Raw genomic sequence first — 25829 nt, forward strand, 5'->3', positions numbered from 1 at the left:
TGCGCAGTCACGCCAATAGCTCGCAGTCTACCTCTACGACATGAAAACGCATTGATTGAATAAATTGATACCTTTTTGGTCCCCCATGCCATCACTGAATTACCAGAGAGTATAAAAACACGGCAATCCAGCAAAATGAAGCTATCGCTCGCACCAGCTGCGACGCGGAGATGCATCGGAGGTAAGCTCATTGGTTCTACTGTCTAAAAACCTATTCAATATGAGACTAACACAATCGATTAGATTTATTATACCCCAAAGGCCTAGCATTCCGGTCGTGGCGGCCGTCTCATATCCTTCAAACACAACAATCACTTCCCCGTCAACATCTATCCCAACGACAATTCACCAATGCCACAGCTTCCCAAAGCCAGGCTTCTCATGCTTCAAGGGAAACCCCTTTAAGCGACAGCAATCAATCCAATGAATCTTCACCCCAGTCCGCGACTCTTCACTCCACCTCTACACCTTCAATATCAGAATCAGTCCGTCTCCTCATGCGCCGAGTCCCATACCCCGTCGCAATCATCACAGCAACCGACCCCTCCGCACCTTCAGACACAACTGCCTTCCGCGGCATGACCGTTTCCTCATTTAGCACCGTCACTCTGACCCCACACCCCGTTATATCCTTTAATGTTCGTCGTCCATCCGAAACCTTGAATGCCCTCCTGTCATCTGGCCGCTTCCTTGTACACCTTCTAGCACCCAGCCCGGCGACTGCTACACTCGCGAGGGATTTCTCAAAGGGCAACACAACGTTGGCAAGCATGTTGAGTGGGCATGGGGACTTTGAATTCAATGCTCTGACCCCGAGCCGAGACAACGGCCCGAGCCAGGAACGACCACTCCCGATATTGAGACGGCGTGGTAAGAGTCCTGATCAAATTGTGGATTTCCCTTTTGTCTTTGAATGCACTCTCCACCCAAGCAAGATTGACGTACATGATCACTCCATTGTTTTGGGTACTGTTGTCCGCGCAATTGAGTGTCCTGGAGCTTCATGCTCAGTTGAGCAAGGTGATGAGCATTCGCCAGACCACTTGTGTTTAACATATGCTAATACGCGGTTCTGGAAAATGGGTTCTGAGATTTGATTGAATATAGATTATAGATAGACTGGGTTGGGGCTGTACATATTATTTTATCTTGCCTAGGTGGGTTAGGGTACATTTTGTAATTATATCTATTGAGACAACCATACTATATATAATACGTACCACCTTATAGAAGCCCACCCCAGAAAAGATGCCTGTCTTTCCTTGTGTGGGCTTCCCATTTCATGCATTTGTACCTACTAGAATAAAGGCATAACGTGATGTGAAATGGCGAAAAATTTCATGCAGAGGTCATTGTCTCCAGATGTAATAATCGAAACAAAGGGTATATGAAGTTCATGAATTTATGCGTAGATGAAGTCAATTGCAGATGGTCTATTCCAAAAAGAAGGAGAGAATTTCATCATGGCCACCAATCTCAAAGTAGAGATGAGGCTCAATAGCTTCAATCTCCATTACAATGAATGGTCGATCTTTGGTAACCAAGCCATCAACACGCACGTAACCCATTTTCCCTGTCGAACTACTTCTAAATCTATCTCTGAGCATAGCAAAAATAGAATTGACAATCGACAACGTGGGACTCTCGATTTCATCAATAGGTATATGACGAAGTTGCCCTCCATATTCGGACTGGCAGCGAAAGTCGCCGCCGCAAGGCGTTTTCAGAACCGCATGAGTCAGGGTCTCACCAACGAATGTGAATGAGTATTCACCTTCGGTGATAGATGGCTCAAATTGCTGAACGACTAAAGAGCTACCAAGACCGCCTTCGATACACATCTCTAGATATACGATATCCTCAGCTGAGAGAACAGAGATATCCTGGATCAGTCTGGTGTTGGTGGAGCTTGCAGAAATCGCTGGCTTGAGCACAACACGTCCAACTAATTGAAACTCGCGAAGTCGTTGGTGTAATGCCGAGGAATGGCCAAACTGCTGCGCTTCAATTATCTCAGTCTTCGGTATGTCGAAGCCGGCGTCTTGCATCTCAAGAAGATACCTCTTGTCCATGTTCCATTGAACTAGTTCAATAGGGTTCACGATACAGGGACGGCTGGCAGATGTGCTAATTGACTCAACCTTATCTTTACATTGTGTGAGGAATTCCAAAAATTTAGTGGGATGTTGGATATAGCCTTCAGCCCACAGAAATGTAACGACGTCGTGATCTAAAACGGAAGCAAGAATGTCCTCGTCCATCCATCGTTTGATGGTAACCGATGCACCCCTTTCAGAGAGAAGGCGCGGTAAGATCATGTTTGACCAGCCCTCAATAGCAACATATTTCTCAATGACATGGTCTGGAACGGTGGTCAAGAATAATATGCGTTTCATTTTCTTCCGAGTATCAGCTTTGCTGAGCAATGCTAATAATGACGGCTCTGCTATGAGATAAGCAAATTCGAATAACGGAGCTGGCAACGGGGATTCACCTCAAGAGGTTCGTAGTGGGAAGAGATAGTGTGTATGTAAGTGTAAGTGTAAGTGTAAGAGAGAGAGTGTGTGTGTGTGGTGAAGAAGAGAGAAAGACACGGCGAAGAGGCTGGGATCGGGGGTTGACACCTAAGGCTCCAAGAAATGTCTCCTTGGGAGCTATACAGACTGGTAAGAGATAGTATGGAGCCAATGACAATTCTGTATGAGCTTTGGGGAAGTATTCAACGTCTACTGTCTTTGCGTTATGCGCAGAAGCTGTCTAGGCGGCTTCAGTATCTACATAACTCCAGGAGTTTATGATTCTAGATCTTTTCATCACTGTTACGTCTAGCTTCTCTAAATCTCGTCTCTTTTTAGACTTCTCGGCCAAGCATTTTTCTCTCTGATCTATTTGTATACTTTTGTAGACGGTATGTGATTCTGTGATTCTGTTTTGACCCCATCTGGTGCTCAAATGTGGATTTGGATCATACTGAAGAGGGCCTTGAAGGTGATCAAAGTGATCAATCAAGTTATTTCAGCCAGTACTATAGACACTGGTGAGAGCTGAAGGCCTTTGCGCATGACTCTGTTCCACAATTTGCTATGAAGCAAGTTCGGCACCAATCGTCTTTTGTCTGATCGAACCCGCAAATACAACACCAGAGCGGCTTTGTCCCCAGATACTCGGCTTCTTCTGACATTTTTTGTCGAAGCAATTTCGCATCAGAGCCAATGAGATACCTCTCAATAGCTTCACTATCAACAGCAGCAGCCATGTTGAGCTTCGGAATCCATCGTGCCCAGGCACCTTGTCTACGAAAAGCTGCCATGACGTTGAACATGTTGTTCATTTCACGCGGGATGGCGATGAACGCTCCTATTCCACGACATATCTCCTTCTCTTTCCCAGGCGTATCATTCTTTGCGTGGCGTGTGATAAAATCCCGAAAGGCCTTTCCAATCTGCTCACTTCTTGCTGGCCAATCCTCTGCAACAGCCACGTTCAGTGTTCCCAAGGCCCCAATCAATACAGGAACCCCAATAGGCCTTGTCACCATCGCACGCCAAAAGGAGATTGACAGGCGGATTTGTTCCTCTTTCTGATAACCCATGCGTCGTATCATTAGGCCGTCATAATTGATTGCAATACCGCTGACACCCATGCCTTTACCGAAAGCGATCATGTCAGGCTGATTGGAGCCATCCTCGAAGTATTCGGGTCTTTTACTGACTAGAGGTGCCCCGCAACGGATCGCGGTCATTGCCTCGTCCACGAGCAGACATATGCGTATCTTGTCACAGCAAATTCGTAGAAGACGAAAATATTCGGGAGGGAATATAGACCCATCTGATGCATTGACTAGGTCACAGACAACTGCAACACAGCCACTTTGTTTTGCCTCAATGAGCTTCTTCACCAATTTCTCTTCCGAGACAAAGTCGCCTCGGCCTATATAAAATGATTCAAGACCTGATCCGAGAATCCTGTATTCCCACTCATCGGACGAATGTGCCTATATCGTTTAGTATCTCTGACGAAAAGAGGTTAGGTTTTGAAGAAAGTCTTACTAGGGGACCATAACCGCTGCCATAGATTCCATCGACGATGGCCAACGTCGGTGTTTTGATATGAGTCTCACTCCAGCCTAACAGATTCCAAACAAATTGCTGAAGCCTTTCTGGCTCCGGATCATCTTTCAGCAATGGTGATAATGCTGGATCTTCTACCACCAAGGGGCATGTTGATGCAGCATGGAGGATGATACTGGCGATAGTGGTAGGATTGAGCACGTCACTGACATGCGCATGGAATGTATTGGGCCAATAACCCTTAAAAAAAGACCGAAACTGGTCGGTGTACTCATTCAACAGTAGGTGATACTGCTGCTCAACTCTCATGGGGTTCACGGCGTATTCTTCCCACACCTGCCGAGCGCGATCATCTTTGATGAAGGCGTTGTTGGAGTATATAGCGCCCCAGGCGTTGTGAAAATCATGATCTAGAGGGGCCTCTGCCGTGCGATGTCCATTTGAGGGGGACTTTACAGTGACAGTCATTCTGCAGATATTAACTAGAAGGAATGGCCCTTCTGCTGGGAAAAATGAAGCCGGAGTTTACTGGCACAGAATAGAATACCCCCCCAAATCATTCATTTCTGGCCTGTTTTGACATCTGTCGCTTCCGTATTATTCGAACAGCCTAGGCCCTGAAAGTTGCGTTCGGCTATGCGAGCAGAATGAACATTGCACGTTGTGATTTGTTTACTTGCTCCCTTCCAAGGTCGGCAGCATATTTCCAGCCCCCTTCATGCACTCGTAAGCTGTATACAAGATGTAAGTATGATTTCAGAGCCATGATCGACATGCAGGTTCTACGCGAACTTGTGGATCTATGAAAACATTGTGTTTGACTCGGCATTCATCATTCATGATAATTATTCCATTTCAGTTCATTTATTCACCCTAATGGAAGCTTAGAGTACTTCGCACTCTAGAAAGTACGTACCAAGATTGATGACTTCTGGCATCGTCTAGCCAACAATATGTGTAAAAAGCTTCAAACAATGACATTGTCCTAATAGTGTAATAGGCAGAATTCAAAGATTGATTAAACTTCGGAGCTGTCGATTAGCAATCGAATCGCCCCACAAGGGTTCAATATCATTTGCCATGATACTGCGGAGTAGATACAAGTTTCCAAGTTTCGTGCAAGATGTTCCCGGACTCCACATGTTCAGCTCCTCAATTTAACATGCTGTACATACATACAGTATATCAACAAAAACAAGGCCTACGCCCCACAAAACCTGGGCATGGCTCGTTTTGCACGTCTCTGGATCCCCACGTGTTGATACGACCTGTTCGCATCATGTCTCAAGGCTTTCGAAAGGTGTGATCTGACCTATCTTCGTGCATGATGAACATGGTATCGCCTTTTTAGACTTTGTCAAGAAACTGCATGTATGCACTTTTTTGGTTTAGCACAGTCTTAGATACGACGCACAAGGCAACAGTTCATCTTTTCGCGCAGGTTTCCTGCTTTGTGGTTTCAGTTTCACTTGCTTTGAAACAATTGAGCTCAAGTTTGCAAATTACAAGATTGCCTCGTCATCTTGAGGTGACAATGTGTAAACTGTAACTCCGTACACTACCAATAGTTGGGTCCAATGTATTTCTACATAGCTGTGTGATGGAAATTTACGCGTCATGCGTACAGTACTGCTGCTGTACATCCATACATGTGCATATACAAGCGGTATTCGTTCAAATACACTGCATACTATTCGTAAAGCCCAGGAATGCCCAAGGGCTCTTTCAAGTCTCCTTGCGGTCAGTATCCATCAGTGACTGGCCAATGTGTAAATTGTTGTGTCAATTTTTTATGATCGCACTCCAGGGTATTGAGTCTTCCTAACCGTACCCACAGATGAGCACTGGCAGTACAATCACTTCTTGTACACCCTGAACAGCTTCTTATTTCCTCCCCAATGACAAGAATGGCTCCAGGCTTAGTGGAGCCCAGTAATTTATATATTCATTCTCCTACGGATTCAATCGACTCTCTGAGAAATGTTGTTACACTTGAATCAAGCCAAAGCTGGCCCCTGGAACAAGAATCGGCTGCTTTTCGTTCAGTCACAGATTCGACTGTCTTGAAAGCAGCTTGGATTCTTACGCTTCGCTGCTTCGAGCCTGAGGATGTCATAAACTTAAGCTATGATAGAGGAACGATCGCACAGTCCGAACACTCATCCACCTATACCGTGCGAGTAGATCCAGACTGGGATGTAGCTTCTCTGGTGAAAACGTTACAATCCCAAGAAAATGAAAAGTTGACAGGCTCTGAATCTCAGCTTCCCCACTCTCGCACTATTTGCACTGCATCACTCAGGTATATTACCAACCCAAATCGTCCTTTGACACCGGTGCCGTTCCTCGGCGAAAGGCTAGAAGTAAGTTCTGAAGTCATCAAATTTTGCATCTACTGTCTGACATTGTGCCATATTTCTGCCATTCAGCTTGTTATTATTGAGAACAATGACCAGTTGAGTGCCATGGTTAACAGACCAGGGGATGTATTCAAGCAATTGAATGACAGCATGTTGTGGACATTTCAACACGTCCTTCGGCAGATCATAGCTTGCCCAACAAATATGAAGATAGCAGACATAGATTACTGCTCGGAACATCACAAGAGGATCATCAAGGCCCTGACAAACGATGTCTCGCCCCCTAGTATGAATTGTCTACACGATTTGATCGTGCAAAATTGCCACCGACACCCGAAAAAGCTCGCTGTCAGATCATTCGACGGTGACTTGACATATGAAGACCTAAACGACCTATCTCTGCGTCTGGCGCATCATCTCGTTTGCTTGAACGTACGGCCTGAAACCTTTGTGCTAAGTAGCTTTCAGAAGTCAACGTGGGCCATCGTCGCTCGATTGGCTATCTTGCGTGCAGGAGGAGCGTATATTTCGATTCACTCAAGCAATCCACCAGCATATCTAGATTCAGTGGTCCAGCGCACCAAAGCAAAAGTCATGTTGAGTGATCCGTTCTTTGCGGATACATTCCACGATACAATCGAAACTGTCGTAGTGGTCACCCGTGAATGGCTAGAGGCTCTTCCTGTGCCGTCTCCGCCGGTCTCATTGCCGCTCGTTCAGCCATCCAACGCTTGTACGGTACTTTTCACCTCAGGAAGTACCGGCAAGCCCAAGGCCATCGTGCAAGAACACAGGTCTTATGCATTTGCTATCAATGACTACATCAGAAACTTTCGTTTGGGCGAGGACACCAGATATCTGCATTATGACGACTATGCATTTGATATCAGCAATATTGAATTCCTGACTCCTCTGCTATCAGGTGGTTGTTGCTGCGTACCAGGCCCAATGAAGACCGTGCAAGATCTCGCCGATAACATCAACTTACTCGACGCTAATATCACCTTCCTCACGCCCACCGTGGCTATCAAAGTAAACCCAGATGCGATGAAGAATTTGAAGACACTATGTATTGGCGGCGAACCCCTTACAAAAGATCTTCTGAATCACTGGGCTGGCAGCTCGACGAAAGTGGTCAACCAATATGGCATGGGTGAGGCCGCAGTGTGTTGTGCCTACAACGACAATGTATATGAGCCATACAGCTCACCTACTACTATCGGACGTTCCTCTAGTGGAGCAATTTGGATTATTGACCCCCTGTGCCCGGACAAGTTAATGCCCATCGGCGCGGTTGGCGAAGTCGTGATTGAAGGGCATCATCTTTCCAGAGGCTACCTAGATCAAGATCACCAAGCAGCTGATCGAACAAAGCCAGCTGGTATGATGGACCGAATCCCATTATGGATGAGCGAGCTTCATCCTAACCGAGAACTTCCTCGCCTCTATCGATCGGGCGACCTCGGGCGATGGACGCACAATGGCTTGATTGAGTACATCGGGCGCAAGGATACCATTGTCAAACTCGACGGGTGCCGCATTGATGTGAGTGAAGTCGAGCATCTTGCCAGAAAATCTCTTACATCCAAAGACACCATCGTGGTGGATCTACTCGGGGTCGTCAATGGCAAGGAAGATCCCTGCTTGGCTGCATTTTTATACCTCAGCGATCATCCAGATAATTCCGACACAGGCGAAGTGGCTCTAAAAGACGCAAGGCTAGATCATATCTCCTCACGAAAAGTCAAACAGATAAAAGAAACTCTGGCCATCTCCCTCCCAACCTACATGATTCCAACACGATTCTTGTTGGCAACAAAAGTACCACGTACGCCTTCGAAGAAGACCGATCGCCGGATGATTCGATTAATCTCATCAGAATTCTATGCCAAAGAGCGTGGAAATCGGAGAAACCCTTCGCAACGCACCGGTGACGCTCAACTTCTCCCGCCGTGATAGTTTTCCCTCGGTCACTTGGTATCATCTTTGGAGATCTGCGAAAGGTTGACCCGCGGACAAGCCCATATTTATATCAAAAGATAGCAATATATACGAGTATTAGTCTACGCATGAAGTAAAATGTAGATTCGACGTCGATTTAGGTAAACTTCAACTTGTTTCAGGCATGCTGCTCTACGGATTTCGGCATAGGTGAACCTAAGTAAGCCAGGGCGATGATTCCCGCAACAAAGCATACAGCCCCTAATACTGCAATTAATAACTGTGAATATATAAGCATAGAGAGTACTCACCAAGACAACACTGTAGCTCGAAGAATCCAAAGCTTCCTATGACCAATTCAGCCAAGAGAGGGCCAATCATCAATCCACCCATCCAAGTCATATTGATAATGGCCAGAGCACGCGAGTATCCTCCATAAGGACCGGAAATACCAGGTTTGCGTGCCTCTAATACGTCAATCGTTTCTATATGGGTCAGTTCTCGCCCACTTGGTTTTCATCAAACTGACGGCTTACACGTACCTGTTGCTTGCATTGTGCCTATTCCATTCAAAAGAGATAGCCAACATCCGATTAACGCCATACAGACAAAATACAGGCTGTTCTCCCAAGGCTTGCCCGTCACCCAAGTAGTCAAGTCGCTACCTGGGATTCCCGAAAGTATGACGAGAGGCGACAGGCCAAGAAAGCCGACTGCTGTTGGGGTCCGAGATCCATATCTGTCTTTCATCCAGCCTACTGGAGTCGCAAATACAATACCAGGCCCTTGAATCCATGCTAGAAGAAGCCCAGTATGTAGAGCTCCCCATCCGAAGGCAGTCCGAACGTGCACGGCCAATGTGCTTTGGATGCAACCAAGTAGCAAAGCTAAAACGAAGGCACAGAATACTCCACTAGAAAATCGTGCTTCATGGAGCATTAGGGCATAAAAGCGCCATCCTCGCACTTCTGGTGAAGATGAGCTTTCTGATTGATCACCGTCAGCCTGAGCCGGCGAGTCTTCCAGCAAAGGATCTTGCTCTCGTTCTCGGGCTTGATCCTCTTCTTGAGGTTTCTCTTGCTTTTCTAGCATGAGAAGACGCATGATGATGTCCACGACCACGAAGAGAGCAGGTCCAATCCAAGCGCACCAATATCCTCCAAAATGGAATAGAAGACCGCAAAGAACCGGACCGCCGGTGGTTCCGGCAGCAGTGAGAATGGTTGTCAATGCAGCGATTTTGCCCATGTGTTGGCTCCCTAGATTCTCAGCCATTGTAGCCATTCCTACTATCCAAAGGCCGTTGCTTGTGATACATTGGAAGAACCGACCGACGAAAAACCATACCACTGCGCGTTTGCCCGTTTAGTTTTCTGCACACGTAGATTTCAATCATTCCATGGCAAGATGGGCAAGACATACATTGAGTTGTGAGTGCTAAGAAGGCTACACCGATAAGAGTCAAGCCAAGTAAAATCATCAATAGTGTTCTTTTGCTGGAGACTGCGTCGGCAAGTGACCCAAAGATTGGACTGGATATGACAGACACGAACGCTCCCTCCGCGAGAAAGATCGACGTGTATCGTTGGGTGAGCTCTGGATTTGTCCCTATTCGCTGCTCAAGAAGGGTAGGCAACAGTGGTAGCATGAATGCAAAAAGAAGCTCATCTGATGAACAATGGCATTTGGATTAGACTCGATATCCATCGTGCGCGTTGCAAGGGCCATTACCCACCCGTGAATATGGCCAATCCCATTGTACTGACTATGAAAGTATCGGAAGATCGCCAAGTATGACCCCATGGCGCTTGACTCTGCTCTCTGGCTCGAGTCCCAGGCATTGCAGAAACAAAGTGCTCGTCGAAAGCCTTATTAAAATTGCGAATAGACCGACTAAGCAAGCAAGATTGCTATACAACGCGTCATATAATGGGATAAACCGCGTGACGTCCCCTCAGAGAGTGTAAAGTGATGAGTTCTAGTCAATCAATATTCTCTGAAATAAGTCCAGGCGTGGGTATCCTGCAAGACTCTCGACGACAATGAGATCATTCTCCCCTTCGCGCTCTTGGGTGCCCCAGCCTCCCATACAAAAATGGCGCTGATATCCCTGGAGTGGATTGGTGTGGAGCCAATGCACACTTTCACTGGGGCGTAGGATCGACACGGATCTGGATCGTCTTGAAGCCACATACTTCCAGGCCCAACTATGCACGCCGCTATGTGTACTGTAGACCTCGCCAAGTGCGGGTTTTTTTTTTTTTACTACCCACAGGCGACTTGTCGCGTGGCTTTGAATTTGATGAACCCATGAGCTCTTGGCGAGTACCTATGGATTGTCCTGACTAGCAAAAAGAAAAACATACACAAATTGTGGACGACTATGATTGACTAGTCAGCGTATTTTTGGTAATCTATGGCTGTCACGATTGTCGGTAGATGTTACATTGATAAAATACGCTACACATACTAAATGAGATATTAGAATAACAAAAGGTTTGGGCAATAGTATGATACGAAACACGTCCTACAATTCAATGTCTAGCTTATTGTTTGCTGGATCAACAGAACAAATGCTAGCAATGCGTTGACAAGAGGCCCGATCTAGTGATTGTTAGTGAGCTAGTGTATAGGAAGTGTGGTACCCACTAACTAGGTATTCTATACAAAAATAATAACTAGGTACAATGTCAAGCTTCAAGAGACTCCCTGTCTTAAAGTATCATTAGTCGAAACAATCCATGACATGAAGCTACGACTACGACTACTACTGAGTTTGTACTATCAGATTTGCGCCAACGATATCCGAGGAGAACAAACAAGCTTTTTAGTCTCTAGAAACAGAACTGTGATTCATCTCACTATAACCCGATCTAACCAAGTCTTGAATCCCACCGCGAGATACACACTGAGTTGAGTTTAGCCTAGGAAACCATGGCCAACACGACCCAGCCAGGCGAGAGTAAATATGTGAACAAAGAATGGGTAAACCACGCAAGGGCAAACGATGATTCAACCGAGGTGGAATAGGACAGCGCAGACGCAAAAATCCCCAAGCCACGGGAAGACAGACAAAACCAAGACAATCAACCAGTCGGACGAGGATGAGATGGAAATACCTCATTCTCGGACTGATCTTGGGCTACCGCTTCCACTGCCGCTACCGCTTCCACTGCCAATCCCACTGCCTCGACTCGCAGCTCGTTGGAAAGGACTCAAAATAGGACGGCCACCATGGAGAAAGCCATTCTCATTAGACCCAGACCGTTGCTTTTCGGAAAGCAGCTCAGCCAGCTCGAGTTGAAGCGGAGGCAGCCGCTGAGCATCAAAATACTCGGAGCCATACTGACTGCTGCGACCTGAGCGGTTGGAGAAGGAACGATCTCGATTCAGTTCGGAGGCGAAGTAGGTGGCGCCATTTCCAGGCGAGGACGTCGGGAAGTGGGGCATGAAAGCGTCGTATACGGGGCTAGTTGGATTTGACGAGGTGGCGTGAACTGGCGATGAACTATGCAGAGGGCTGGACTTGGCCGGGGGAAAGCTCAAGCCTAACAAGGCTCGGCCGTTTGGAGCGGAAGTAGTGGATAGATTCAGAGAAGAGCCGTGGGTTTCAGGTAGAGGATTCGTGCCTGGAAGGTTGCCTTCGGGGGTCAATGGACCGGATTCCAGGAGCATTTGCTGCTGTTGCTGTTGAATAGACTGTTCGATTGCAGACGCCTGCTGCCAGAGTTGACTAGTTCGTAACTGGAAGTCCTGAACGGATTGGCTAATGCTGCTGAATTGCTCTTGGAAATTGAGCTCCATTTTGGCGTGGTCTTGTTCTCGGGCGAACTGCTCGGCTGCACGGCGTTCCCTTTCGTTAAGTCCTTGCGCATTGGCGGAAATGATGCGCTCATACTGCTCATTGACCCGTGTACGGCGGCCCTGAAGACGCTCGCGTTTTTGAATGATGAGGGTCAGTTCTTGCTCTATAGACGACACCTGCTGGGCAGCAGCAAGACGAGCTTCAGAAAGTTCTTCTTTGATCGAATTGAAACGTTCCAGTTCGCGTTCGAAGTTGGCTTTGTGTGTAGACCACTCCTCGAGCTCTTCCTCGGGAACCTTTTCCATACTGTCTAGTTGTACCTCCAACGCCGCGGTTGCTTCCTCCGTTTGCCGAATATTCCGTTCCAGCTGGAGCGAACGCTGCTTTTGTCTGTTCTCATCCGTTCCACTCTGCAGACGGTGATTGAAGTTGTCTAGTTCTTTCCGGATTTTCGAGATGAGAAGTTTGTGGTCGTTTTTGGTCTTCCTTAGGCGGGAGCGCTTCTCGTTTAATTTGGCCTCTGCGTTGATGATTGAATTTTTGAGGGTCGTCGTAGGAGATGAGGGTCGGTAGGGCGGCTGTGGAGGGGTTGGAACTGCAGAAACAGTGGCTGGAAGATGTAAGAATCTTGGTGAAGGCATGGGAATATCACAACGGGTATACTTACTTTGTTCCGTATCAGCTGCCGCGGGAGTTTTGACGCTCATGACACAAATTTCCTCGTCGGTATCGCTGCGTACGAAAGAGCAAGTATATGCACAATTAGGAGCGAGACCAGAAATCTCGCCTCGCCATTGAACCATACTCGGACCCTTGGAAGATTCCGACACCTTGCAAATCGTCGCAGTTGCCCAAAGCGCACCATTGACACATACATAAAACGGTTCCATCTCACCATCCAGCTGGTTCATTTCACAAGAGCTGGGTACTGCGGCATCGTCGGCTAAATCACCAGCAGCAAACTTGATTGTAGCGCTGTCCACATCTGTTATCCATACCAATCCATCATCGAGAGAGACGCCTTGAAGATCATCCTCAGTCATGTTAAGACCGCGAGTTGTTTTGGAAGAAGCTCGTGAGTGCTCGTACTCCCGCATGATGGTGACCTTGGTACTAGCGAGGGCGGCCCAAAACGGTTGACGACTTCGGACCTGGTTGGCTTGCCTCCTGCGTTTTTTGGCGGAAGTAAATCGATCCTTTCCATCCTTCAGAAACTGGCCATCGGGACCGATGAGGGATGATGAAAGACTTGCAGCTGATTCAAGAGCGGAATCCTGTTGAGCCTGTGATCCGGCAGAAGCCTCGGTATCCCCACGCTTACCACCTTTCTGCGGGGCGGGAGACCGATTCTTCGCCATCGATCGTCTGGCCATCGCAGTTCCAGCCTGTGCCAAAATATGAACAGCAAGAAGGCTCCTTAGCCAACTTGGGGACGATTGTGATTCGGTTCGTCGGAATTCGGCGGGTAGAAGATTTGAACAATGAGAAAGAAAATCGGGACTGACGAGTTTGGCGGATGCGAGATGACCTATTACAAATTCCTGTATACCTTTACTGCGCACGATATGTAGAAGCAGAACAATCCCCACACAAAGAGCATTGACCCCACCATTTTTACCAGAGCCTCCGCCGCCGAGGGTGATGGCGACTTGAACGTGGGCTAGGTCAATTGCGAAATTTTGAGCCCAGGTCCACATAAAGAGACCCCAGAAAAGAAGGCAGAACCCATCCATAGCAATCATTGTTCCCAAGGACGGAGTTCCGGCAGGGCCCTGGAAGATATCGAAATTCGACGACAGAGAACCGGCGGCGGCACCGCTTGGAGGCATGAAAGTTAAGGAGGCGAATAGGAATTGCACGAGAGTCAAGACCATTGGTGGAAGTTGAAGCAGAAAAATCAAGATGGCGATGGTGTCGTACATGGGGCACGATTTGAGGATGGTCGACGCGAATTGAAGCGGATTAATTGACGCGCTCGAGCCGGATCGCTTGGAAGCACCATTTCGAGACGAATTCGACGCGGTGATGCCGCCATTTTGCGATGAGGCACCGTTGGTTCGACCGTTCCCCATATCTTCAACCTTGCTGTGTCCATTCAACATCCCACGCACATTTCCATCCGGCTTTGATCCATCCGGCCCTTTAATCGCAACTGTCGAAGAAGTAATCACAGTATCACTGCTCGAACGCGTAGCAGACAAATCGATGGGAACGGCGGCCGAGCTGGGAGCAGAGCCGTTGCTGGTCGAGCCGTTCAGTTGGCCGGAGGATTTCTGCTTGGTCACTTTCTTGCCGGGACCAACGAGTCCATTATCATTTCGATTGCTCTGATTCTTCCTACCCGCAGCAGATGAGCGTGGCATGGACGAGGGAGCCCGAAACCCAGGTCCGAGTCAGCTTGGCGGGATGAGGCCAAGGACCGGGACCAGGCAGGTAGCGGAGGGGCGGAAATAGGGTAAAAGGGAAGAGGGAAAAGAGAAAAAAAAAGGAAAAGAGAAATCCCCCACGCCAAGATAAGGGAAGTGAAAAAAGGGGGAAAAAAAATAATAGAGAAGGAGATGGTGGAAGCAAAGGGAGTGGTGGTGGGGAGAGAAGGAAAAAAGGAAGAAAGGGAAGGGAAAGGCTGATAATTACGAGAAGGGGAAAGAAAGGTGAAAAGTCACTTTGAAGTTGAAGAACGAGACAGAATCAGTCTGTACGATACAATACCGCGTCGATCATTGCAAATCCGGTAGGCGGTCCCTGCCGCTTTAACGGGCAGCAGTAGGGCCTCAATTATTGTTTGCGTGGATGTTACAAGAATAGATACATCATATATAGATAAAAGGGGCATAATTAAAATTAGTGTTACGAAACAATGATATATCTGATTCAATTGACTTTGAACTACGAAATATAGTTGAGGAAAATCTGAAGAATGGGGAAATCCTTAGGGCTGTCTTCTTCCCCGAAAATAGAAAGAATCCCTGTTCCCATTTTGGGGAGTCCCCGTTACAGCTTGTATACAAAATACCGTAACTACAGAGACCCAACTGTACAGTAGAAGCTACACCTTTGCTACTACGCCAACTCACTTCATCGCATGATCGCCCCTCTTCTGCAGATATCCTTTCTAGTCTCCTCTCGACTATGTAGTATTCTACTACACCCTGACTGCAATTTCTTGCTCCATTTTCCTCTGCAATATGGCGTACCATCACAGTCATTACTAACGGATCCCCGCGGGATAGACGAACCCGACTCAATATAGCATCCTGCTTCCCAAACCCGGTTGAACTGGCGAAGCTTGAATAGAGCATCAACTTGCTACATACATACATATCAAACCGGTTGGTCGATCATTTCTTGGGCCGTTTGCTGCGGGGTCATCCCTGTGTCAGACCTGGGGCATGCATGGCGACACGAGTCCCCCAGGACTATCCCCCAACTTTACTGGGAAAGGAAATCTCGCACAAATGAGCGAGGCTGCAGATAGTATGTAGCAACGCATATGTACCTATTCTTGGCCAATTTCCGGGACCATACAGACGGGAGCAAGCTTTTGTATACATAGTACGTACATACATCTCGGTATCATTGCAAAATGGGCACAATTTGCCTAGGGTCTTCACATGCTCGGTTATCTCTTGTGCTTTTGGAGGCTCCGCTGAGCAATGACCAACGTGAGATCCACAATACCGACAATTTCCATACTGGTGGAGAGTGGGAGAGGCACATCCCCGCGCAAAATTAGATCGGATTGATGTGCAACGCACTACATAACTCGTGACTACTACAAATACTAACACGGGCAGAACAAATCACACCAGCTTGACCTCAAGGTTTGCCTAATTTTACACCATGAGCCCCCTCTCTTCACCCCCCCCCAAACTCATCGGCTGCTTGGCAAAAAGGGCTTCCCTTGTAGATCAGCCATCGATCTGGAAAAGATCGACGCTATCGTACAGTTTCCGTGATGGCTTGACCACCATATCGCGTACTACGCCGACAAGCAGCCCGTTGTTACCATTCTGACAAAAGTATGTCGGAGAATCAGCCTAGTAAGGCCAGGTGGTATGGAAATAAATCAGCCACTTAATCATCGCATAACTTACCCTATTTACTGTATGTATGTACAAGCTTTGGTGTCGTACCGCCTTTCCCGCTTGTGGCACAGATAGCGATCAACGGGTTTGACAAGGTTGCCCCGGTCGATCCTCTCGCCTTTTGTCGGGTCGTTTGCCCCGACTTAATCGGTAAGTCCTCCGAGGCTGGATGAGAGCTTGTATCTTTACTTTCTTTGGATAGCGATAAAATTCTGCACGTCGAGTGGTCACATTCCAATGCATCAATTTACTACATGAATACAACGTAGATATTACGTTAGGGTACCAATTAATTCTGGCGGTGTAGATTATCTATGCGAAAAGGCGAGGGGAGGGTCTGTCAATCACTCTAAGCAATTGGCAAGTCTAACACTTATTGATGTGAAGTTGAATTTAGATGATGATATAAACCTAAAGTTGGAACTTTATATAGGCGGTATTGGAACTTCAGTAGATTTCGTGTGGTGGAATTATATGAAAGAATGGTACCTACCCATGTAGGTACATGGGTTCTTAGTATCCATGAAACCTCAGCATCTTTGGAAGTGACTGTACACCACCAAAGACTACTAGTCTTAGCGCTAGTCAAACTCTGAACAGACATCATTTAGCAAGCAACTGGCAGAGCACCAAAACTTGCAGGGGCATCAAAGAGGTTAAGCTCTTCGCCACGACGACGGGTCAATCCATCAACCACTTCCCCATTAGCCTTGTTCCATTGAGGTAACTCATCATGAGCAACAGTAGCAACATCTTCCCCTGCATTCATCCGGGAAACAAGGTCCGAACTCTGCATGTTCCCATTGCCAATGTTATAGGTCCAGGAGACTAATGCAGCGTACTGGTTATCGTTCAGAGTGACGGGGTCCGCCAGTGCATTAGTGAGGGCGTCTTGGTAGCTCTGCGCCCGAATTAATAATTTTTTTTTCTATGTCCTTGCGATAGGAGGTAAACTCACAACTAGGTCACTCGCCAACAGCTGGCTAGCTGATTCCTCCGTCAGAGGCTGGTTTGCGACCTCTGAGCACGAAGCATCACCACAAAGGTGTCCATAGCCAATTGTCGGATTACCGAAACCATCATCATACACATTTGGCTCAAACGATTCAAAGCTCTTGATGAGATTAAGACCGTTTTCGTTGGTTGGGGGACCAGTGCAGGCAATTGCCAGAGCAGGTAGGGCGGCGACAAGAAGTTTGAAAGACATGGCGAGTTGTGTAAACCTTGGAATGGAAGCTTGAAGTAATTCTTATGTGAGGAGTTAACTACCTCTATCAAGAACGTGGATTGTCCTGGTCTTTATATCTTCGCGAGCAGAAGTTATCGACCAAAATTTGACCCCTATTGGAGATACTTCAGATGTGGAGTGCAACTCTAAATCAAGTCGATCGGAGTATTAAATACGAACAGAATTGGGGCCATGTAGCAGTGAGCCGTATAAGAATACTGACAATTCTATTAAAATATCAAAACTGAAAAGCAGAGAGAGGTAGAGATCATCATGGAGTGGAGTCCGATCTGCGATCTATTATTAACTCCATACTCTGCTCCCTTGAATTCGATCGCTTTGCAGATAAATTAGAGTTGAGTCAAGTTTTATTCGGACAGATACTGTACATCACTGGCTCTGAAAAACACCAGTCTCAAACCAAAATGTTCGACTCAGGCACGGTGGCTCGTGTCTATTGTTGATCCTCGTATTACATTTCGGTTCCTGCATTCTTGGCTCAGTCTTCCCGGCTTTTAGTTGGCGAAGCAGAATACGAGCTTGTCCACATCTCGCCCCATTATTGAAAGTATACCGGGCTGATTTTGTTTCATGGCGAATGCAGCTTAGAAGGGAATCAATTCTTTTGACCTGCCACTTGGTTTACTTTGTATCCGAGAAAACTAAGGTCTAATAAATAAATTCCCTGATAACTTAAAAACTTGAAAGGCCATTACATTATAATTCGTATTGCTTTAAATGGTACCCCGAGGTGAAAGATCACAAAACGGTACTAGGGTGTAGTCCAAATGCTGCCATCATGATGATTGACATTGAGCACCAATGATTCTTTGAGACACCAAGCAGTTTCCAAGGCCAGAGACGTATAGTAAACCCTGCTACTTAAGTATTATAGAGTTCTCACTAGGTGATAGTCCTGTAAATCGGCTAGACTGGCAAAATATCTCGTTGGCGAATAATCCCGAAGGCAGGCTTTCAATTAATTTCAGTACATCTCAACATGGGTAAGCGAAGGTAAGATTGTAATATCCTGATTAGAAATTATCACTAGGTATTAACACCTACTACTCGTAGTAACCAGTGGTAGGTTTCGGATCATTAGACATTAGAAATTACTAGTATGTTGCGGCCATCCCGTCATGTTGGATCATGATTCAGCCTATATCAGTCATCAAGGCTTTGAATCATTCCAGCCGTTGCTCAACTTCACCTCGTATTATTCACAGGTCTCGCCCCGTGTTTCTTAAGGGAAAGGCTGGCGATCCAGTCTTTACACCGGCAGCTGTCTTCAACTCCACCGTTATCTCTATTTTAGGCATCCTCAACTTTGGGATAAGTGGTCTGCTTCTTGACCTTCCGTTGAACATGGCAAGCCCTCGAGGCCACGATCATGAGAATTAGGTTGAAGACTCTGTAAATGTGGGTGACAAGTCAGCGAAAGTTCTCTCAAATAAGGCGTAGGGGATCCTCATTACATTCCGAGAAGCATCATCGAGCACCCGAAGACCTCAGCCCCATAAAGCTCTTCGTGGGTATGATTCTTCGAAAATTCATATCCCCCAGCATGCCAGCCTCCAAGCTCTTGCATATAGAAGCAGATTGTAATGAGCTGCGCGATCCAGGCAATACTGTCAAAGACGATTATGAAGCCCGGGGGTACAGCACAGTTAAAGATAAGGACGACAAGAAATAATGCGGTAGACCAGGTGAATGCGTATGAAGCCTGTTTTAATGTGCAAACTTAGCCCACCATGATGGTTATGCGATCTTACTATTTCCGAATACTTACAGTACCCAGGTTTGTTTGTGACCATGAGGCTCCAAGTCCATCAGTAGATACTACACCCTCTTGATGTTGAGTGTAAGCCCAGGCGAAACATATGATAGGCGCAATTGTGCTTATAATAGCTCCAAACCGAAGTGACAAGAAATTTAGCCATTTTTTCTGCTGCCGAGGTACTGCGTTGGGGTACCACCCGACGTGTGTTTCTTGGTAGTAGTTTGACATATTGAACTTTAAAAGATTATATTTATGGGAATGAAGTACTGTACTAGGATTTCTTCTAAGGTGTGAGGTACCATATATATGTCAGTTTTTGCCTTGGCAGCCAAGTCACAGGAGTTTTCACATTACTGCCTGACGGAGTAAATCACTGCCTTTTTCCACTGCAGTTCTAACACAGCCTCGAAATGGGTGGCGACGCCAAGGGTGTTGTAATATTCCCCACGGAAATTCGGAACTGTTATTTCCACATGATTGGAGCTGAGCTTGTGCAGGGTTCAAGGAGCAGTAGATCTTATATCTTAAAGTCTCGTACTAAACCAATCTGGTGGCTTCAGGCGTGAAACTCGTCGACTCCGCCATGGTTGCTCAAACTTGTCTTGGCGATGCTTAGGCTTGGCATTGGGGGCGGAATAGCGAGAAAGGGTTAATGCGTCATCATCTAGATTTGTTCTCAATGAAAAGAGCAAAACTTCAAGGAGCTAATTCTCAATATGCATCCCGCTAGTTACGTCGACAAAAGCACGATGATTGAATGGGTATATCAGCCTGAGCTAAAGCAAGCCCTAGCTTATGTTCTTCGCTTCCTGCTTCGGCCGCCCTGCCAAGCTTCACTAGACATTCATGATAGCCATGAAGAGCCCAGACGTTATTAGGGTGTCTCAATGCGCGAGGAAGAGATTCATCGATTCCAAGATCCGCAGCATAGACCTTGATCGCCTCCTCTACTCGACCTTGTTCGAGCAATAATGCCCCCAATGCATGCCGAGCCGGTTGCATCCAACCCCATGGCTCATCGTAAGGAAGGTTATCATCTCGCTCAACTGCAGTTCGAAGACTCGAGAATGCAGCCTCATATTCGCCGCACCGGTACGCAATCTCGCCATTCAGCATTGCTTCGGCGATTGAGATTATATCGACGCAGGTATTATTGAAAATAGTTCGAGATGAAGGAACCAGGATCCTAGTCGAGTTAAAGAGATCCCTTTCTCTTTTTGCTTCCTCAACGCGACTTGTAGCAGCGTAAGCAACACCCTTTGCGTAGTGAATCATGGTAGTCGTAGAGCAGTAAAGTTTTTGGTTGGTTGGTAATTCCAAAGCAAGAATATCGTCCCAACATCCGAATCGTATTAACGCATGCACGCGAGTAGAGGCAAATCCCTCCAGCCAGTCTGCTAAAGGCGGAGATTCAACTGATAGAAGCTCCTCAGTGAGTGATTTCGCGAGCTCAATGGCAGTATTGAGAGCAATCTTCGACTGGCCGCCCAGCATGGCCGCATACATTCTGAAGTGGTAGTCATGCGCACGGTAGAGGTTATAAAAGTGACCCATTGGCTGGTTCCCGAGAAAATTTTCATCAGCGCGAATTGCAGATGTATTTGATGTCACTGCTTTGCGATAGTCCCCGATCAGGATATCGATGTGAGTTGGCATATGTTCGAGGTGACCAGCATCGGGAACCAAGCCTCGTAGGCTATTTGCAATTGGTAGTGCGATTTCGGGAGTTGGAGACATCTCCATCAAATGAATGTAGAGATGTAGCAGACCGGGATGCTTTGAGGCGTTATCATCCGCCAAGGCACGATTCAATATTCTGTTTACCTCGAGGGTCGGAGCACTCGCTGTTGGTTTCCCGGTTTTCAGATCCCAAAGATCCCATGGATTAAGATTCATCAATGCATCGACATATAGCGCAACGACGTCGAGGTCTTGGGGAAAGGCCTTATAAACAGATTCCATTGCCTTAGCATACTGTTTGTTCCATTCAATACAGTCCTCGAGCGGTTGCTCCTCGGGATACCTGTGCTGAATAGCATCTATCATTGCTTTTTCAACAGGTGCTGCTTCTGCGATTCTGTTCCTGGCTTCTAGCACCGCCGCATGAGCCCGAGTAGTCGTAGTCGAGAGATCTTCACCATCAAATAGCTTCCATGGTTTATTGTAGTTGGGCCCTAGAGCAAATGCAATACCCCAATATCCCATCGCACAAGTTGGATCGGAGATGACACATTGTTCAAAGCACTGTACAGACTCCTGATGGTTGAAAGCGTATGCCCATATGAGGCCCCGATTGAACCAGACTTGCGCGTCTGAGTTGGCTGCGGTGATGGTCCGATGGTATGCGCCTAGATCATAGTATGGCTCGGACGCAACCTTTTTTTCTGGAACTGGGGTCTGGTGCCACACTTTTGCCATTTCACCCTCTGTTGTCGTTGATCAAGGAGGTTGACTACGCAAGTCTCGTTCTCCACGGACAAGGTGGGGCTCGCATCACCCAATGTCGCTCGGTGATCACAACGTCTTCTTTGTATAACATTGAGGTTTTCGAGGGCCGAACTTGGTCCCATATCCATCTCAATTATCTACTTGGATACTCAGGTATCTGCTGAAGTATAATACTATATACAGACTTCCTCCCTATAACTATGCCATACTATATGTACTAGTAGAATCTTCTCTGGCCTGCTGGCCTTTATGGCCTGATAATCCAGGCACCAAATACTCCACACTGCGCAGATTTGAGCCGATCGGCAGGACTAGCTTGTTTGGGAAGTATATCCTGCTCGATCTCGCTCACCTTGGTGGCCGACCTTGCGGGTGTCAGCTGGTGAGAATGTTATTAAGAAGGTCTACTTCGTTCAAGATTGATGAAATTTTCCTTTTACTCAACCTTCACCTCTTCAGCAGTTGCACATAGCACATCTTATATACCCACGGAATTGTTGTGCATATATCGCCTTCACTATCAACATCAACTCGAATATCAATATGTGCGGTAACACCAATCGACCAACCTTTGGAGGTACCATTGCGGTGCTGTTCCCCCGTGATAATACTATTTCTTCAGAGAGATCTCTCTCGTCATCACCAGACTCGGTCGTTTCTCAATCTACATCCTCATCGACATCCTCCCTTTCTTCATATTCGCTGTTCTTCCGCGACACAAATGATCAAAAGACCAAAGGAACTTTCCAGATCGACGATCCCGAGACATACCGAACATTGAGAAGCTATGAAGATGTGGATATCAGAATAGAGTAAGAGCCCAAAGTTCGTCGATATGCTTGTTCAACATATTAACATACATTTGGTAGGAAATATGGAGATCTCTCGACTTCATCTCCAGTTACAGCTCCTCTTCATCAATTTCGGGTCAATCTGTCGCAGCATAAGTCCCTAAAGCCAGAATCACATCAAACTGAGATCCAGTTCGAGTTACCTGAACAACTGGATCTGGGTGTCTCCGAGAAAGGGATCGTTGGCAGACAAGTCACCCTACGAGAAGCTGAAGGCACCGTACTTGGAGTAGGAATTGTGGGCTTTAATTAGAGGCAGAAAATTTGGATACTAGCATGGCCAAATAGATAATCTTTTCAATTGTCTCTTGGGTGCTTCAAATCTTATTCATTTTATCTTCATTGAATCAAACGTAATCAGCAATATCAACGGGTATTACCACAGTTGCGTTGCGATAAAAAGTGATACGGCTTTGCTTTCAGGCCGATAATAAACCACTACAGCTTTACAGGATTCTCAACACCAGCGGTGTAACGCTTCTCTGCCTCAGCCCAGTTGATAATCTTCCAGATTCCTTCGACATAGCCGGCCTTATTGTTGAGGTACTAAGGGTCGATAGATCAGTATAGCTCCTCGATTGATAGTAACTGACACTGACCTGAAGATAATATGCGTGCTCCCACATATCAACGCCAAAGATTGGTACGTCATCAGCGGCGACAGGATCCTGGTCCTTTGTGGTAGTGATGTCGAGACGGCCCTTAGGTCCACTGGTACTGATGAGCCATCCCCAGCCACTTCCCTGGATACCAAGAAGAGCGGCCCCGAATGCCTTTTTGAAGGCATCTTCGGATCCCCAACGAGACACAATGGCCTCCTTCAGTGAAGGAGCAGCACTGGCCAGGTCATTGCCGGGTGTGCCGGGCGGGGTGAGGTTCTTCCAGAAGAGCGAGTGGTTGATGTGGCCACCACCATTGAATTTAATCTTTTGCTGCAGGGAAATCAGAGCCGGGACATCGTTTGACTGAGTGGCTCCAACTTGGGCCGAAAGGGCAGCATTCAAGTTGTTGATGTAGGTCTGGTGGTGCTTCTGATGATGCAACTCCATGATCTGCTTTGAGATCACGGGCTCAAGGGCCTGAAAGAGGTAAGTGATTGACCAGGATTCTTTAAGATAAAAACTTACATCGTAGGCGTAAGGAAGAGGAGGAAGAGTGTGAGACATATTGAAATTGTGGTTCTGAGTAGTTGTAAAGAGAGAAGAGGAAGAGGAAGAAGACAGACGATGGGGAGTGCAAGAGAAGATGGCAACCTCCAAGGTCCCTTCAACTTGGACTTCCCCCACCTTCACTCAGCACTGTAGCCAACAAGGTTGAGCTATGCAAAATACGCAATACAGCAGGCCCATTATCTGTCAGCAAAAGTGCCGTGATTAGTGATTAGTGGCCGGGGCGTTTCTGCATTGCGAGAGATTGAGCACATTTTGGGATCCACCATATTCAGGCCGAACGTATTTATACCCTCACGCAATCCCAAATGAGAATCAGAGAATATGTACTATCAATCAACACCTCGCAATCTAGCATACTTTCTCATACAAGGCAATGAAAAGTAATTGAGCAATAATGGATGTTATCATATTGGGCAATGGGGAAGCCTCTGTCTAGCAATCCAGGATACGCTTTATCTTGAAGGCAGGCATTCGTAAAATCAGGGATTTAATGAGATTTTATTATGTGGTAAGAGCAAGACAATCTTACAGAAGATATTCACGCCAGATAACCACCATATGATAATCAACAGTTGGGTGAAGAGCGCAAGCTTCTTTTCGATGGCTTGAGAGCGACGTTTGCTAGGGTTCAGGGGTTCACGCGATTCATCTGACAGTACATCATGCTGCGAAAGGTCCACCACAGACTTGAAAATAGACCCATTCTTACGGGCATCATTTGGACAGCCAATTTTATATCATTCGAAAGTTGATAAAAGTTCAAGTTGAATAGCTCCATTGAGGAATCTCTAACTGAGAAAAGTAAACGTTGCAAATAACTGAAATTAGTAATCCACCTTATTTGCGGGGTTTCGGCATCGAACGAGCCTCGGTACAATCGGGAAGTTCTAGTTGTATAGCCAAGTAACACCTTGGCTTAAATCTGGGCCGAGTCCAAACCTTTCCAAAACAAATACGGCTTTCAGTATATCTGCATATAACAAACGCAATCATGACGGCCGCAGAGCAGGTTCAATTGAGCAATTTCTCCAACATCTTCTCCCTTGATGGCAAGGTAGCCGTTGTAACCGGCGGGTCTCGCGGATTAGGACTTCATGCTGCGTCGGGGTAAGTTTGCATAGGACGCTCGCGTCAATGACATTGGCAAACCCTTGTGTATTTGATGGACACTGTTGTGAGAAGGAAATCTAATACTTTACTAGTCTTCTGCAAGCTGGCTGTTCTAAGGTGTATATCACCTCTCGCAAGAAGGATGCTTGCGACGAAGCCGTCGCAGCATTGAACGCTCTTCCCTCCAAGCGACCTGGTGCTCAGGCATTCTCCGTGCCTGCGGATAGCTCTCGCATGGAAGAACTTGACAGACTAGTTGCGGAAATCGGCAAGACAACAGATCATGTCGATATTCTATTCGCTAATGCAGGTGCAACCTGGGGCGAAAAGTTCGATACTCATCCCGAGAAGATGTTCTCAAAGGTGATGGATTTGAATGTCAAGAGTATTTTCTATACTATTCAAAAGTAAGCCTATCTATTGACATATCTTATATTGGATACGAACCCCTTTTAACACAAACCGACAGACTTGCCCCGCTCCTTGAAGCAAAGGCTACACTCGAAGACCCCTCTCGTGTCATTGTCACTGCTTCTGTAGCGGGTATTGGAATTGGTACGGTCGGAGACAATGCTACACCAAGTTACTCTGCTTCCAAGGCTGCTGCAATCCATCTCGCGAAGAATTTGGCCGTGGAGCTCGGCCCGAGGCATATCTTAACCAACGCCATCGCACCGGGTTTCTTCCCTTCAAAGATGGCGAGTGGTCTGATTGAACTAAAGGGTGGACTGAAGCAACTTCAAGAGTATTCGCCTAATGGCCGACTAGGCAAGCCTGAGGATATTGCAGGATTAGTGGTGTTTTTGTCTTCACGAGCTTCGAGTCATCTGAATGGAGCCGTCATTGCTACTGATGGCGGTGCGGTCCTCAAGGGTAGACTTTGATCAGATCCCATTTATATGGCCTATAATCCGAATTGGAAGGAAGCTTCACTATCAATCAATTGACCGATATTACCTGATTATCTAGTTATAGCTAC

At 46.8% G+C, this 25829-nt stretch overlaps 12 protein-coding genes across 12 annotated transcripts; 4 read left to right on the plus strand and 8 right to left on the minus strand.

Annotated features, from left to right (window-relative positions):
- Positions 1-135: 135 nt before the first annotated feature.
- On the plus strand, positions 136-1097 carry N7469_008051 (flavin reductase family protein; the record flags this gene model as incomplete). Its single annotated transcript, XM_056646969.1, has 2 exons — positions 136-181; positions 244-1097. 2 exons carry the CDS (start codon positions 136-138, stop codon positions 1095-1097), a joined length of 900 nt encoding a protein of 299 aa, XP_056498520.1.
- A 336-nt stretch (positions 1098-1433) lies between these two features.
- On the minus strand, positions 1434-2396 carry N7469_008052 (ATP-grasp domain-containing protein; the record flags this gene model as incomplete). The annotated part of the gene is made up of 1 exon (XM_056646970.1): positions 1434-2396. The coding sequence occupies one exon, from the start codon at positions 2394-2396 to the stop codon at positions 1434-1436; it is 963 nt and encodes a 320-aa protein (XP_056498521.1).
- A 629-nt stretch (positions 2397-3025) lies between these two features.
- N7469_008053 (uncharacterized protein) lies at positions 3026-4538 on the minus strand (the record flags this gene model as incomplete). Its single annotated transcript, XM_056646971.1, has 2 exons — positions 3026-3994; positions 4050-4538. The coding sequence occupies 2 exons, from the start codon at positions 4536-4538 to the stop codon at positions 3026-3028; spliced, it is 1458 nt and encodes a 485-aa protein (XP_056498522.1).
- A 1439-nt stretch (positions 4539-5977) lies between these two features.
- Positions 5978-8386, plus strand: N7469_008054 (uncharacterized protein; the record flags this gene model as incomplete). The annotated part of the gene is made up of 1 exon (XM_056646972.1): positions 5978-8386. The coding sequence occupies one exon, from the start codon at positions 5978-5980 to the stop codon at positions 8384-8386; it is 2409 nt and encodes an 802-aa protein (XP_056498523.1).
- Positions 8387-8644: 258 nt separating this feature from the next.
- On the minus strand, positions 8645-10212 carry N7469_008055 (major facilitator superfamily domain-containing protein; the record flags this gene model as incomplete). The annotated part of the gene is made up of 4 exons (XM_056646973.1): positions 8645-8856; positions 8914-9720; positions 9794-10039; positions 10107-10212. The coding sequence occupies 4 exons, from the start codon at positions 10210-10212 to the stop codon at positions 8645-8647; spliced, it is 1371 nt and encodes a 456-aa protein (XP_056498524.1).
- Positions 10213-11491: 1279 nt separating this feature from the next.
- Positions 11492-14539, minus strand: N7469_008056 (uncharacterized protein; the record flags this gene model as incomplete). Its single annotated transcript, XM_056646974.1, has 1 exon — positions 11492-14539. One exon carries the CDS (start codon positions 14537-14539, stop codon positions 11492-11494), a length of 3048 nt encoding a protein of 1015 aa, XP_056498525.1.
- Positions 14540-16868: 2329 nt separating this feature from the next.
- Positions 16869-17468, minus strand: N7469_008057 (lysozyme; the record flags this gene model as incomplete). The annotated part of the gene is made up of 2 exons (XM_056646975.1): positions 16869-17162; positions 17220-17468. 2 exons carry the CDS (start codon positions 17466-17468, stop codon positions 16869-16871), a joined length of 543 nt encoding a protein of 180 aa, XP_056498526.1.
- A 1332-nt stretch (positions 17469-18800) lies between these two features.
- Positions 18801-19497, minus strand: N7469_008058 (uncharacterized protein; the record flags this gene model as incomplete). Its single annotated transcript, XM_056646976.1, has 3 exons — positions 18801-18900; positions 18965-19212; positions 19279-19497. The coding sequence occupies 3 exons, from the start codon at positions 19495-19497 to the stop codon at positions 18801-18803; spliced, it is 567 nt and encodes a 188-aa protein (XP_056498527.1).
- A 498-nt stretch (positions 19498-19995) lies between these two features.
- N7469_008059 (TPR domain protein) lies at positions 19996-21687 on the minus strand (the record flags this gene model as incomplete). Its single annotated transcript, XM_056646977.1, has 1 exon — positions 19996-21687. One exon carries the CDS (start codon positions 21685-21687, stop codon positions 19996-19998), a length of 1692 nt encoding a protein of 563 aa, XP_056498528.1.
- Positions 21688-22260: 573 nt separating this feature from the next.
- On the plus strand, positions 22261-22821 carry N7469_008060 (uncharacterized protein; the record flags this gene model as incomplete). Its single annotated transcript, XM_056646978.1, has 2 exons — positions 22261-22529; positions 22587-22821. 2 exons carry the CDS (start codon positions 22261-22263, stop codon positions 22819-22821), a joined length of 504 nt encoding a protein of 167 aa, XP_056498529.1.
- Positions 22822-23006: 185 nt separating this feature from the next.
- N7469_008061 (superoxide dismutase) lies at positions 23007-23734 on the minus strand (the record flags this gene model as incomplete). The annotated part of the gene is made up of 3 exons (XM_056646979.1): positions 23007-23114; positions 23168-23647; positions 23696-23734. The coding sequence occupies 3 exons, from the start codon at positions 23732-23734 to the stop codon at positions 23007-23009; spliced, it is 627 nt and encodes a 208-aa protein (XP_056498530.1).
- Positions 23735-24731: 997 nt separating this feature from the next.
- On the plus strand, positions 24732-25734 carry N7469_008062 (oxidoreductase, short-chain dehydrogenase/reductase family; the record flags this gene model as incomplete). The annotated part of the gene is made up of 3 exons (XM_056646980.1): positions 24732-24847; positions 24943-25257; positions 25320-25734. 3 exons carry the CDS (start codon positions 24732-24734, stop codon positions 25732-25734), a joined length of 846 nt encoding a protein of 281 aa, XP_056498531.1.
- Positions 25735-25829: the final 95 nt, after the last annotated feature.

This window comes from Penicillium citrinum (genome assembly GCF_028827155.1).
Source record: "Penicillium citrinum strain IBT 23319 chromosome Unknown utg000007l:1.0-2040159.0:1.0-2041076.0, whole genome shotgun sequence".
Classification (NCBI taxonomy): domain Eukaryota; kingdom Fungi; phylum Ascomycota; class Eurotiomycetes; order Eurotiales; family Aspergillaceae; genus Penicillium; species Penicillium citrinum.